The sequence below is a fragment of the Zonotrichia albicollis genome, chromosome 22, assembly GCF_047830755.1.
Source record: "Zonotrichia albicollis isolate bZonAlb1 chromosome 22, bZonAlb1.hap1, whole genome shotgun sequence".
NCBI classification, from domain to species: domain Eukaryota; kingdom Metazoa; phylum Chordata; class Aves; order Passeriformes; family Passerellidae; genus Zonotrichia; species Zonotrichia albicollis.
The window spans coordinates 10,490,914-10,505,204 of NC_133840.1; the positions used below are offsets into that span (position 1 = coordinate 10,490,914).

General features: G+C 49.8%; 1 protein-coding gene across 6 annotated transcripts in view; it reads right to left on the reverse strand.

Moving 5' to 3' along the window:
* Positions 1-3,953: 3,953 nt before the first annotated feature.
* The window catches only part of CALN1 (calneuron 1), a 168,516-nt gene continuing 158,178 nt past the window's right edge, over positions 3,954-14,291 (reverse strand). For all 6 annotated transcript variants that reach the window (XM_074557253.1, XM_074557254.1, XM_074557256.1 and 3 more), the window contains one exon: positions 3,954-10,616. In XM_074557253.1, the coding sequence (XP_074413354.1) occupies positions 10,489-10,616 (128 nt within the window). In that variant the 3' untranslated portion in view covers positions 3,954-10,488. The remainder of the gene's footprint in view (positions 10,617-14,291) is intronic.

The window sequence follows — 14,291 nt, forward strand, 5'->3', positions numbered from 1 at the left end:
GCAGTAATTAGGGTTAAAAGAGATTTATTGCAGTGTGCCAGGCGTGGCATTTGACATCTTCAGCCTGATACTGCCACTTCCAGAGGATTTATCATCTTCCCTTTTGGGGAGGTGATGGTGGAGCAGGGCCTTTCTGCCCAGGAATGGTATTAGAGTAAAATAAAACATCTGTCAGCCATCCCTTACTGTTCTGTGCCCAAATCCCTGTATCCCTGGCAGTTCCTTAATTCTATCTCCTCTTTTCTCCCCCCTTCTCCCCTCCGAATTTCCCTGTGCCTTAGCAGCTGGCTGAAAGTGGAATGAAATCATCCCAGCTCCTACACAGACAGCCTCATTTCTGAGGGAGGACCAAGGATGGAAATTTCTGCTTCACAAAGCTGCAAAAAAGTAGAAGTCAGGGGACTGATGTGAAGCATTCAGCAAGCCTGGTGCTACAGCAGAGATCAACATCTGCTGTAATTACTTTCTTTAGAACTTCACAATTGTCCTGATAATTTTGGTAGGAAGAAGAACAAATGGGAAAAGATCGGGAAGATACTCTTGGTGAATTTTTTAATTAAAATGTTTTTGATTTGTTGAGGAACACTGAAAGAAGCAATTAAAACAAGATGATATTGGTCTATACTTACAAGGGAGAGCCTTGCCAGGATTAACTGGCTTGGCCCAAATAAATTACTGCCTCTGGATTTGCATTAGCAAATACTTCCTCGAGATGTTAATGAGGAAAGAGTGAGAATGGAGTGGGTGAGATCATAGCAACAAAGGCAGCCTGCAGGGCCACAGAGTCCCAGATGGGTTAGGGGTGGAAGGGACCTTAAAGCTCATCCCATCCCACCACTGCCATGGCAGGGACACCTTCCACTGTCCCAGGCTGCTCCAAGCCCATGCAACCTGGCCTTGGGCACTGCCAGGGATCCAGGGGCAGCCCCAGCTGCTCTGGGCACCCTGTGCCAGGGCCTGCCCACCCTCACAGGGAACAATTCCTGCCTAATATCCAACCTAAACCCATTTTCTGTCACTTTGATCCCATTCCCTGTGTCCTGTCCCTCCATCCCCTGTCCAAAATCTCTCTCCATGTTTCCTGCAGGCTCCTTCAGGCCCTGCAAGGCCACACTGAGGTGACCCCAAAGCTTCTCCTGTCCAGGTGAGCATTCCCAGCTGTGCCAGCCTTTCCTCCCAGCAGAGCTGCTCCATCCCTCTGCCCATCCTGGAGCCTCCTCTGGGCTCCTCCAGCAGCTCCAGCTCCTGCCTGTGCTGGGCCAGGGCTGGGGCAGCTCTGCAGGTGGGGGCTCACCTGGGCACAGGGGCACAATCCCCATCCCTGCCCTGCTGCCCTGCTGGGATCAGCCCAGGGCTGGGGGGTCTCTGGCTCTGCCTGGGGAAAGTGTGGGCTCAAACCAAGGCACTGCTGCAGGTTTGAGCCTGGGGAGCCCAGCCATGGCCAGAGGGGCTGTGCCTGAATTTCACTCAGGGTGAGGAAAGGTTTATTTATTTTCTTCAGGATTCATATTTCAGTGATTCAATTCCAGGCCTTGGCCAGGCTCCATTTAAACAAAGCAAGGATCCAGGGTGTGAAATGCTGTGCTGTGTGATGACCTAATCCAAATCCCACAAAGTCTGGGAATGTTTCCACTGCCTCCCTGGGAGCTGGATTCGACCTGCACCATCGCTCCTGCCTGGTGCCAGTGCTGGTGCCACAGCAGGAGCAGCCCCCAAAAACCCTGATGGGGCACGGCTGAAGGATGGGGCTTTTGGGTGGGGTTTTCACAGCATTTCTCCATTAATGGAGAGCATTAAATTAACCATTCAAGTCTCCATTAATGGAGAGTAGTAAATTACCCATTCAAGTCTCCATTAATGGAGAGTATTAAATTAACAGTTCAAATCTCCATTAATGGAGAGTATTAAAATGAAAAGGGAGATAAACAGGCTTTGGTGGAGCTGGGACAATGGTTGTGCTTGTGGCATGGTTCTGGAGAGATAAAGCTGTTTGCTCTCAGGCCAGTTGTGGGGTGTTTTTTCCCTTTTAAAGCTGCTTTTCTCCTGCAGCCAGGGATGATTTCCTGGTGGTATCACACTGAGCTGTGCTCAGCTCTCCAAGGGCTGGTGGGCAGAGGATCTGTAGGAGCAGCAAATTTCAATTTCTGGGCAGCTCTGGTGGCTGAAACTCAAGGCACAAGACTAGCTTTTACTGAGGGCACTGAACCCACTGACCTGCAGGAGAACAGCTCTCAGAGTGGGGTGCAGGTCCCTCCTTCCAGCTGGGAACTCCTTCAATTGCTCATTCTTCCTGTGGTGAATATACAGGAATTCCTGGAGCACATCTGATTAATTCCTGTCATAAATCCAGGCTCATTCCTGGGCCATTCACTGGAACACTCTCCACTGACATGAGAGGTCAATGAGAGTGTGCAGTGTCTTTTTTCCTACTTTAAATTTGGTAAACATTGATTTCCTGCACTGCTTGCTGTCCAGGGGCAAGCCCTGCCTGGACTGCAGGGATTGCATGTGTCAGGGTCTCTAGCTTGTCAGAGTGGCCCTGAGAAATGTTAGAAAGTCTCTTTTCCCAGCCCAGCGCTTGAAGGAGGAGTCAGAGCTCTTCATTTCTCAGTCTCAAGGTTGTTTTTTTGTATTTTATCTATAAAATTCTTTCTTCTGCCCTGCTGAGGTCTGCTCAGCATGACAATCAGAGGCACTCTGCCTCCCCTGGGGTGGTGTTATGTCTTTATACTAAAAACTATGTGTACAATGTTTACAATTACTTTCCAATACCTATCACCTATGTTAGACAGTGAGCTTCTACTCTAAACCAATCTGTAAGTGCCAAGATCACAGCAGAAGATGGAGGCCAAGAAGAAGAAAGACTGGACATGCCCAGTTCCCTCCATCTTTCCCCCTGAACCTCCATGCTAGAAAAACCCAAAATCTACTTTTTCACCCTGTGATAAATTCACTGTCATTCTACTTAATTTGTTGTGGCTTGCAGATCTTCATCTAACCTTGATAACTTACTTCATGGGTCATAATCAAACCCACAGGGGCATCTTGGGCTCTGTGCCAGGGTGTCTGAGCCCCCTGGCAGGGTCTGGGCTGCTCAGGAGAGCCAGAGGGATGTCCTGGGTCCTGACATGCATGGAATTGCTCAGAACCCCCAGATCCACTGTCCCAGGATCCCAGAATGGTTTGGGCTGACAGGACCTTAAAGCCCATCTCATTCCATGGGCAGGGACACCTTCCACCAGCCCAGCCTTGTCCTGACACTGTGGCTGGCCCCATCTGGGGGAAGCTGATTTGCCAACGCAACCATTCCCTTTTCAACCTGAATTCAGGCACCAGTGCCAGGAATGGTGTGGCAGTCATTAACCTGTCACCTTCTCCAGCAGGACAGGCTGGGCTGGCTCCTGTGCAGGAGGGGCTCCAGGGAAATGAGGAGCTCTGGATGTTTTAAGGGACAAAGGGCTCTCCAGGACACCTGAGTGCAGTTAATCCTCACAGAGCAGCTCTCAGCCTTGGCAGTACCACAGTCAGGATTAAAGCTGTGCTCAACATCCTCCTCCCAGCAGTACCAGTGCCCCCAGCCCTCCCCAGCACAGGGATCAGCCTCTGGCTCTCTGGGAGGGATAAAAAAGGGCTTTTAAAGCAAGCGCTGACCTTTCTCTCTGAGATCTGACCAGTTCTGGCTTTGCTTTCCAGAAAAGAAGTTCAATCCCTCCCTTTGGCCTCATGTGCATCTGGAATTGCTGATCCCATTTCTCCAGCCAGGAGCTCCTTCTGTAGTAACAGGCTTTTAAATATGTAAATCTATTTTCAAAGCAAAATAACCCCCCCAAATGTTCATGTATCTCTCAGAAGGAATAAAGGGTCTCTGTCCTAATATTTTATGCAAATCTTGCTTTTACTCTTGTACTCGGGCATGAATAAATATCAGTGCTTCAAAAGAGGAAAAAAAAAGCTTCATCAAAAGAAAAAAACCTTTATTTCTATTGCATAAATAATGGTAAAATTAAAATATTTTTATACAGATTATATATTTACAGTAGAGTTTGGTTAGAGGGAACAGCTGATACATATGGCATTCAGTTTTCCTTTATACACTCCTTTATACACTCAGATAACTTGTAATAACATAGGATTTATTTCAGTTGCATGCCCATTTAATTTATATTAATATTTACAGTATTTTGTACAAAGGATTTTTGTTAGGAATTTTTTTTTTTACTATTATGCTGCTGACTTTATGAAGTTTTTTCTTTAATTAAAAAGCCATGTCTTTCGTTAACGAGCCAAAAAACCCAGTGAGTTTATAAATGAACAGTAAATGGCTGGAAAACATGAGCTGGTGACAAAAGGGAGACACAGGGATTAGTGGAGACCTTCCTAGAGATGAATCAGGAGGATTCCTAATAAGGAATTGATTCCTTAGATCCTGCTATGGATTAAATGGCAGCAGCCTGGCTCCTGGGCTTATTCCAGTTAACTCAAATGAGTTATTTCTGACTGACCCTGGGGCCCACAGGTAACCTGCTCTCCCCTCCTCACCCAGCCCAGAGAAATCTGAGGAACCACAGCTGGAAGGGCTTTGGCTGCTCTAGAGGGGATGCTCAGGAGGGTGAGCCCACCCTCGGGCAGCTGCAGTGGGAACAGAGGCAGGGATTTGGGGGCTGATGTCACCAACATCACCTGCACCCTTTGGGATGGCCCCCAGGAGGGACACAAGGTGCCCAAGTGCTGGTGGCACCAGAGCCACCCCAGAGCTTCCCAAGGTCTCCTGGCTGGCTGATGGAGACACAGCTGGGAAAGGAAAGCTAGATCTCACCTAAAGAGGGGCAAATCCAGCTGCTGGTTTGGGATGCTGGCAAAAACAGGCCAGGAACAGCTGGGAAAATAATTGGGTGGGAAATGGCAATTTCATCTAGCAATGGTTTTCAAGGCTACAAAGTATTTTGGTCAGTCTTGGCAGAAAATAAAAAAAAAACCCTGTGGTACTTTCATCATCAAATTGTCAAGTACTGAGCTCTAGATCCAGAGGATTTCTTTTTTCTCCTTTCTCCCTCTTCTGGGGCTGCAATTATTTCATAGTGAAGATGCCAAATTACAGCACTTTTCCAGACTTTTGCCACTGGAAAGGTGCAAGTGGATCACATTTCCAGTTAAAAGGGTCTTAGATTTTCTGCCCACCTTGCTCTTGGTGAAGCTTTGTCACTTCCTAGAGCTGCCTAAAATGTCCTTCTTGAACTGGAGAAATACAGAGCCCATCCTGATAGCAGCCAACAACATAAAGATATGAAAATGTGGTGGATCTTTTCTTTTTCTGCATTAAATTCCTGGGAAAGGAACAGGTTTTAAGTGATGCCAGGGAAATGTAATTGCACTGTCAGAGCACAGGAGGGTAAAATAATAGATTGAAACCCAGCAAGTTCTGTACATCTTCATCAGTGGAATGGAAGCATGATTCAGAGCCAAGAAAAAAAGACACTTCATCAGATTCTCATTTTTAGAAGAGTTGGTTTTTCTTCTTTCAAACGCTCATCCATAAAGCAGGAACTAAATCATGGATTACAGGGGTGGGTAAAATAAGGGACTTCATTCTTAGAGATTTTAATGTCATTCCTCCCACTGCTTCTCCCCTCACTGATGCAGGGCTGACGGGGGCTGTGCTCCTGTCACCTCGGGGTGGTGACAGCCCTGGCAGCTCCCAGCACGTGCAGGGGCTGAGTTTTCCATGGGAAAAGCTGAGTCCCCCCTTGTCCTGGGGCTCTCTCCAGGAATTGAACCCCTCCCAGTGCCAGGGGTGGCCCAGGAGATGTTTGGCTCTTCTCCAGCAGGCAGGAGGATGCAGAGTCGGTTTTTGGGACAAAATATTCCTAAACTTCAGTGGAAGAAAGGACCAGTGGGTGCTCAACTCATCCAAACAGATTTCAGCCACCCAGAGTGGCAGCTTTGGGAGTGTTTTCTAGCTTGGCTTGCTTTGCTTGCTTCCTACTTTTGAGTTCTGGATTTAAAACCCCTCTTTACTCGGCCCAGCTTATAAAGAGGGGTACCCAAGCTGCTGGAATTAAAGCAACCAACATCCAGCCCTGCCACTCAACAGGTCCAACAGGTGAAACCTCTGGATAACCGGGATGGAATCTCTCACATGAACTGGATTTCACCCAGAAATTCAGCCTGGCTCACCGGGGAGCAGGGACAGGAGCTGGGGGTGCTCCTCCCTCCCACCCTCCTGCTCGCCCTGGACCTGGGGTCTGTGATCACTGTCCCAGGTGCTGGCAGTGACTGGGGGATATGGGGGTGCCCATCAAGCAGGAAGGAGAATTATTTTGTGAACTCTCTCTAACTCCCTGTTACCTCCCACAGCATGAGGACCAGAGTCCTAACAAAGCCAAGACTTCCAATTTAAATCTTGCAATTATGTTAACATTGGTTATGATCAGAAATTCCTCCTCAGCGGTGCACTCTTGGAGGGGCCAGGCTCCTGTGGGCGGCACCAGAGGTGACACCTCCCAGGTGTCACTGGCTCTCCAGGGCCACCAGCACCACAATCATGGAATATCCTGAGTTGGAAGGGACCCACAAGGACCTCAAGTCCAGCTCCTGGCAGTGCACAGGGCAAAGCCACTGCACCTCTCCTGCTGTGGTTTCCTCATGGCTGCCCTGGAGGAATGGCTTTGGCTCTGACAGGTGAGCAGTGTTCCTTCAGCAGCTTTTGATGGAATTCACTTCCTTCCAAATTATTTCAGCATTGGTGACGCCGCTGTTCCTTCTGCTGGCTTCTCCAGGAGCACGGATCAGGATCACTGCTGAAGCCAGTGGCTGAAGCCAAGGTCAGTGGTGATCAGGGGTGCAGGAGCAGGAACCCAAATCCTTCCCACCAGAGCTTGATCCCCACATGGAGAACCTTCCCAAAGAGTCCTCAGCCAGCCCAGGACAGGCAGTGCTCAGGCTGAGAGGATTTCACTCCCTCCTGAATTAAACCAAAGCCTCTCTCGGGCTGAAATCATCACGTCCCTTTTGAAGCCTTCCCTGCACGTCAATCCCCTTAATTGCACACAGCTCTTTGTGGCCAAGCCAACAGAGTGGCTCACGAATTCCTAATAATTTCCTAATCCATGAAAAGCCCCTGTCCCAGTGCTGGGAGCTGTTTGCCCATCCCTGGAAGTCTGGGATCATGTGTGCTCTGCCACGGTGGCACCCATGTCACGAACAGCCAGCGTTGCCATGGCAATCTCCTGTTCCTCCAGAACTGCAGGGCTGAAAAGACACTTCAATCCTCCTGGAACTGGCAAGAGCAGAAGTTTAGAGCTTTTTCTGACAGCTCTGCTGCAGTCTGGGTATTTTTTAAAGTATGTTAATTAGCACTTAAATAAGGTTTTTTTTCCTTAAAGTATGGGATGTGGGGTTTTTATTTTTATGTCTTTGATTCTTCTGCTTTCTCCCCCCTCAGCTTTTGCCATCAGGTTCCAATCAGAATTTTACTGCTCTATTTTTACCTCCTGTCTGTAAAAGCAGCAAAAAGCCCTATTTTTCCCCTCTTGTGTAGAAGGAAAAAAAAAAAAGAGATAAATGGATGTTACATAAATGGAGCCAGGGAGGGAGATAGGAGACATTCAGTGCTGCTGGATGGGAAGGTTGTCGGGAACGAAAGGATGGAATAGCTTGGCCTGATCCATCCTGCATTGCCAGGAGCAACTGATTAAAGAAGGAATCTCTTCACAACGCCTGGGGATGGAGGAAGGCTGCTCTAGGAAGGGAAAGGAGACCTCTGGCAAGACATGACCCTGATTCATAATGGAAAAGTGAGGTTCCCTACAGAAAAATCACACCCCAAAGCCCCAGAAATCCTGTACCCAGTAAAATCAGTGGGGAGTTGTGAAATGAACTCTACTGACACCAGGCTATGGCTTTTACCAATATATTCATTATAGGTTTGGCTTTACAAATGGAGCTGGGAGGGGAAGGATTGGGCTGGAGAATGGCTCTATTTACAAAGGTTTATGGGGCATGCAGGAGGCAATTCTGGAGCCTTCCAGAAAGCTTCAAGGAATGCAGACAATGCTTGTGCATGAGGTGCTGCTGGGCCTGGAGTCTGCTGGGGGTTTGTGGCACATGGGTGAGGAAATGTGGGGAAATGCCTGGTTTGGGGTTGTGGGTTTGGGGTTGAGGGTTTGGGCTCAGTGGAGGCACTGCTCCACCCTGTGCTCCCCCATCCCTCCCCTCCACCTCCATCTGCCCATGCTCACTCCAGCACAATCCCAGGGACAAAATGAGTATTCCTTGGTGGCAAGGAACATTTAGACTTTTTTCTCACAGCTGCCACCTTTCCACAGACCCCTGAGACCTAAAAGTGGGGATGAGTTTCCTCAAAGTGATCTCCAAGTTCATTATCTGCAATGCCCTGCACAGAAAATGTGTCTGGGTTCCCAGTAGTGAGAATCCCACACCAGAATATTCCACAGATATTCTGGTGCTGCCCTGTAGCAAATGGAAATCTCTCTGTCTTCTGAGAGACAGAATCATTTTTTTAATGGAATATTCTGCAGTTCACCTCTATTGGTCACAGCAGAACAGAAATGCAGGAATTATGTGTTTGGGAAAGGCAGAAAAAAACAACTCAGCTGCTGTGGAAGAGGTGTTGTCTTTAGGATGGAGGGGACACCAGGAAAATGGCAGGAAAAGGTGGAGGTGGGACACTGAGACACCTAAAAGTGACTTGAGTTTAAAGGGGTGGTGGGAGACACAACAAGGAACAGCAGATTTTTAAATTAGGCTGCTAAAAATACAGGTAAAATGTCACTCCGAGTGGTAGAAAAGAAAGAGCTGGAATGAGTGTTGGGGATGGATCCAGTGTAAGTCAATGGCTGCAGGGTGGGATGAGGGAGGCTGGGGCTGTGCAAGCCCTGGGGGAGCCATCCTGCCCCTCCTGTGGCACAGGGAACAGTCACCTCCGCTCCTGGAGCAACATCTCAGGGGTCCTGGGTGTGTCTGGAGCTCTCCCAGCACAGCCACCCCACTCCAGCACCTGAGTGCCTCCATGGAACTGCCTTGGAGCACTCCATGATCACCAGCTGGGATCCCCCAGCAGGGCAGGAGATCACCTCTGTCCTGGTGGGGCACCCAGGGGCACAGTTCATCCAAAGGGAAATGCACGGATTCGTGTCAAGTTTCAAAGGAAAAACACCTTCCCAAGTCCAACTGGCTCCTTGCACTTCCCATGTGGTGTCCCTGCTCTGCTCTGTTCCATCTTCTCCTTGCTGCTCCCTAAAATGTATTCCAGGAAAACCACCCAAGGCTCCCCAGACATGGAAGTCTGACACACTCCAAGCACACAGGGGTGGGCTCAGATTGGGCTCCTTCTTCTCCTGCAGAGCTCAGCTTTTCCAATGGCCCCCATCGGAGCCTGCCATGGGATGGGTTGGTGGGATGGATCCTGGGAAGGAATGGAGAAGTTGGCTGGTCAAATCAAGACTTTACCATGTGGGTGAAAATAAAACCTCCCCCACAGGAGGATGTCTGCCATGGAGGTTTCACTGCAGATCATAACCAGGCCGCATGAAACAGAATAAATCAAAATTGTGCAGGCAAGGAAAGGAGAGGAAACCTCAGGAAGAGCTCCCCTCAGGATTTTCACCTGGGAAAAAAATTCTTGAAGACCAATAAAAAAGAAGGCTAAAACTGCTGGAGAGGAAATGTTGAATATGGAGAGAGGCCAGAGGAGAGGGAGGTTTAGCTGGCGCTGGTGGTGGCAGAGTCCCTTGGAAGACTTTGCACAAGTTCAGCAATGCCCAGGTGGGAAAACAAGGGGTGCTCCTCAAGCCCTGATTCACAGTCGGAAAAAAACGTCAAACAGACTCCTGCTACCCCACAGTCTCGTGTCAAAGGTGGAGTTGATGAAGCAAAAAATAGACATTTTGTATGGTGCTGGCAAATTCTCCCCGTTTTTCCTCAGAAAATACTGTACAAGGATGCTCTAGCTCCCCTCTAATGCCGTAAATTCCATGGCATGGTCATAAGGGAAAAGGAAAGTGAAGCTGGAACACGTGGAACAAAAGGAACAGGACTTGCTTGTGGCAATGCTACGATGATCAAATTCCTGGGAATGCGGGCCCGGCGGGAGCTGCGTGGGACAGTCACTGGGCCCTGGGTCAGGGCCAGTCACGAGGCTGGGCCTCCTCCCACCCGCAGAGCGCCGGATCCAAGCGTCCTCCGCGCTGCCATTGCTGTTTCGAAGCAATAATTCGGGACTCCTGGATGTGGGATTATTGCATTAGGAAACAAAACCTTTAAAGCATTAGAACAGCCCTTTGATGTCCCTGCCAAAAGGATGTGGTTGGTTCACAGGACACGCTGCTGGCTCCGGCTCCCGCCGCAGGCGCCGGCTGTGCCCGCGTGTCGGTGCCGTGGGATCGGGGCGGGAGCTCTCCCGGGTGCGCATGCATGGCGGCCATCCCGTGCCAGGACCACTCCGAGCCGAGCCGAGCCGAGCCGTGCCAGCTACTCCATGCCGCTGCGCAGGATCTGGTTGGCCGCGATCAGCATCACGCTGATGATGAAGGCCATGGCGAAGGCGCAGATGAGGCTCTTGCGCACGCACGTCTGGCGGTTCTGCTTCTGGGCGTGCACTGCGGGGACAAGAGCAGTGTCACACAGGGCAGGGCTCTCGTATATGCTCTTTCTGAGCTAGGTCTCACAACCTTTTGGACATTTATATCACAATTAGGATAGCTTAGCTACCTTAGAAGGCATAAAAATAGCAGGATGGCTTCTGTGGTAGTGTTGGAAACAGAAAAGTTTTAATAAAAGGCAAAATAACAAAAAGTTGTTTATGTTATTTTACTCCAACAATTTTATACTCCAACAACCATACCACTCTCCATTAAAATAAATAACTGCCCTAGCTGTAACAGCCCTAGGCATCGCTTTAGCCCTAGAAATCTCAAAAAGAGCCCAAACATCCTCACAAAACAAATCCCTCTCTCAAACTTCTCCACATCCCTAGGGTACTTTAACCCTTTAATCCACCACCTAAACATAACTAACTTCCTCAACGCAGGACAAAAAAAAAAACATTGCCTCTCACCTAATTTTTCTTCTTTACAGCGAAAACTTGAGCTAGGTGCAAGAGGTTCTTGCTTTTGGTAAAATACTCCACAAAAGCAATTTGTTTATTTGTTCTTTTCTTTTTCTAGTAAATTGCTTAGGCAGGACTTTTTGGCTTCTGTTAAAGTGGCTATGTTTAAGTTTGAGGTGAAGTTTTTCAGGTCTTATGAGATGTCTTTTTACTTAATTGAGGAGAGAAACTTCTGGGCTTTTTTCATTTTTTAAGGAGACAAAGGATAGTTTTGTCACTCTGTCAGGGGCACAGGGGGCACATTCCTACAGGGGTTCTGTTCCCTCCTGGAGCAGCTCAGGAACCCTCCTGTTCTCACTGTCACCTCTGCCTGCTGGGACATTCCCAAACAACACACCCAGCCCTGCAGGACTTCTAAACCAACCCATCCCTGTCCTTCCTAACCCTTCAGGAACTCCTTTTCCTCATCATGGCTTTTGATCCCTTTAAATGCTCACAGGCACATTTGGGGTTAGCTGTGTATTTCTTTTAAGCTCTTTGTGAAGTTGGAATCACAGAATGGGTTGGGTTGGGCTGGGCTGGGCTGGACTGGGCTGGACTGGACTGGGCTGGGCTGGGTTGGATTGGGTTGGGTCAAATTGAGTTGAGTTGAGCTGGGTGGGGCTGGGTTGGGTTAGATTGGGTTGGGTCGAATTGGGTTAGGTTGGGCTGGGTCAGGTTGGGTTGGGTTGAGTTAGACTGGCTTGGGTTGGGTTGAATTGGGCTGGGTTGGGTTGGGTTGGGCTGGATTGGGTTGGGTTGAATTGGGCTGGGTTGGGTTGGGTTGGGCTGGGCTGGGTTGGGTTGGGTTGGATTGGGTTGGGCTGGGTTGGGCTGGATTGGGTTGGGTTGAGTTGGGTGGGCTGGGTTGGGTTGGGTTGGGCTGGGCTGGGCTGGGCTGGGTCGGGTTGGATTGGGTTGATTGGGTTGGGTTGGGCTGGGCTGTGTTGGGTTGGAAGCGACCTTAAAGCTCATCTTTGTCCCATGAGCAGGGACACCTCCCACTGTCCCAGGCTGCTCCCAGCCCTGTCCAGCCTGGCCTTGGGCACTGCCAGGGATCCAGGGGCAGCCATAGCTGCTCTGGGCACCCTGTGCCAGGGCCTGCCCACCCTCCTTCCCACTCTCTGACCTAGACTTCCTCTCTTTCAGTTTGAACTAAGGTGTTTCTAAAGTTCTTTAATAGCAATTATCAACCTTGTGTGAATCCCTCCGACTCATCCAGGTCAACTGGGAATGAGTGGAAAATCAAGAAGTGCTCCCTGATGACACTGAGGTCCCCACTGTGACAATTCCCAGGAGCATCCATGGCACATGAGTCACTTTTCCAATCTTTTTAAGTTTTAGGTTTTCTGTGCTTAAGCCAAATCAGATTTATTAAGAACCTTTCCAAGTGAATGCTTGCAGAATAATTGTCAAAAGAAATGAGAGCAGCAATTAAAAAGCAGATAGAGTTGGGATTTTTAGCACTCATTTTATTTAATTTTACTTTTTGCCAAGCTTGTCAGCGAGAATTCGTGCTGTGACTTAATAAAGTCAGTTCATTACTCTGTCCTGGTCTCTCCTCATCTGAATGTCAGAGCCACGGGTGCTGTTGAGGCACTGTGGAGATTTGTTTGCAAAGGCCTTGAAGGTTCCCCCAGGCAATTCCAGGGTGGTGATGGCTGCAAGAGCCCAATTATCACCCCAGAACCACCACCATGGTCACCACTAAACCATCTCCTAAGTGCCACATCCACACTTCTTGGACACTTCCAGAGATGGGGATTCCACCATTATTGGACAACCCTTTCAGTGAAGAAATTGTTCCTATTTTCTCATCTAAACCTCCCCAGGCCCAGCCTGAGGCCGTTCCCTCTGCTCCTGTCCCTGTTCCCTGGAGCACAGCCCGACCCCCCTGGCTGTCCCCTCCTGTCAGGAGCTGTGCAGAGCCACAAGGGCCCCCTGAGCCTCCTTTGCTCCAGGCTGAGCCCCTGTCCAGCTCCCTCAGCCTCTCCTGGGGATCCAGACCCTTCCTAGCTCCATTCCCTTCCCTGGACAAGCTCCAGCCCCTCAGGGTCTGCATGGTCCTGAGGGGCCCAGGGCTGTCCCCAGAGTCTGAAGTGTCACCTCGGCAGTGCCAGCAGAGGGGACAAGCCCTGCCCTGGTCCTGGTGCAGCCCAGGTGCCATTGGCCTTTTTGGCCACCTGGGCACACCTGGGCTCCTGTCCAGCCACTGGCACCAGCACTGCCAAGGCCTTTCCCATCTGTCCAGCTCCTCTCTCCCAGCCTGAATGTTCCATGGGACATTCTGTTCCTGTTGCGCCCCATGGAACAAGCGCAGGACCTGGCACTTGTCAGTCAGGGACAGCCAGGAAATCATCCCACCCCAGATGGACAGCCCTGCCTGCCTGCTCTGGGCCTTGCTTTGCCCTGGGAAGGGATGTCCCTGTCACCTTCTCCTCATGGATGGGCTTGTGATGATGGGAAACTTCCAGATGGCTGAAAACAACCCCAAAACAAACCAAAAATGCAGCCAAAGACAGGCTCCAGGTGTCCACATTTGGAAAGTTGGATGGAGAATATTTTTAGAATTCATGGAAAAGCCCCTTGTTTTGATCCAGCCTTGAACCTCATGGCACAGAGAGCCCTGGATGCCGGTTTTGAATTCCAGTTTTTCCCCCAATCACCTCCTCTGGCTGGTGTTCAGCAGTGCCTGTGCCCCAGCCCCAGCTCTCAGTGGTCCCAGCTCAGTGCCAGGGGCACAGAGCCCTCCTTGGGAAGGGTTGGAGCCATCCTGCCCAGGCAGGGAATGTGAGTGAGGCCTGGCTGTGTTCTGGGCAGGGAATGAAACCCCCCTGCCAGCAGCTCTCCCAAATTCCTCACTCTCTGCTTGCACTGCTCTGCTCCTGGATTCCTTCTCTGGCTTTTATAAACCACACAGGATCAGTGCTGTGGCTTTGTGCATGGTGCCCTGGTGCTTTGAAAAGCTCATTCCTGCCCTGCTGTAGATGTTTTTTTTTAATGTATTTTCTATTATTTCTCTACTTTGAAAGCACTCCCAGGCAGCAGAGAAATCACTGCCAGCATGAGCATTGCTGTCAGGGTGGGGCTGGTGATGGGGACATCAGCCTGAGGCTGGCCAAGGGTTTATTGGGATAACAAACTCACCTCTCCAGAGGAAAAGAGTAAAACATGCTCGGTGTTTTTG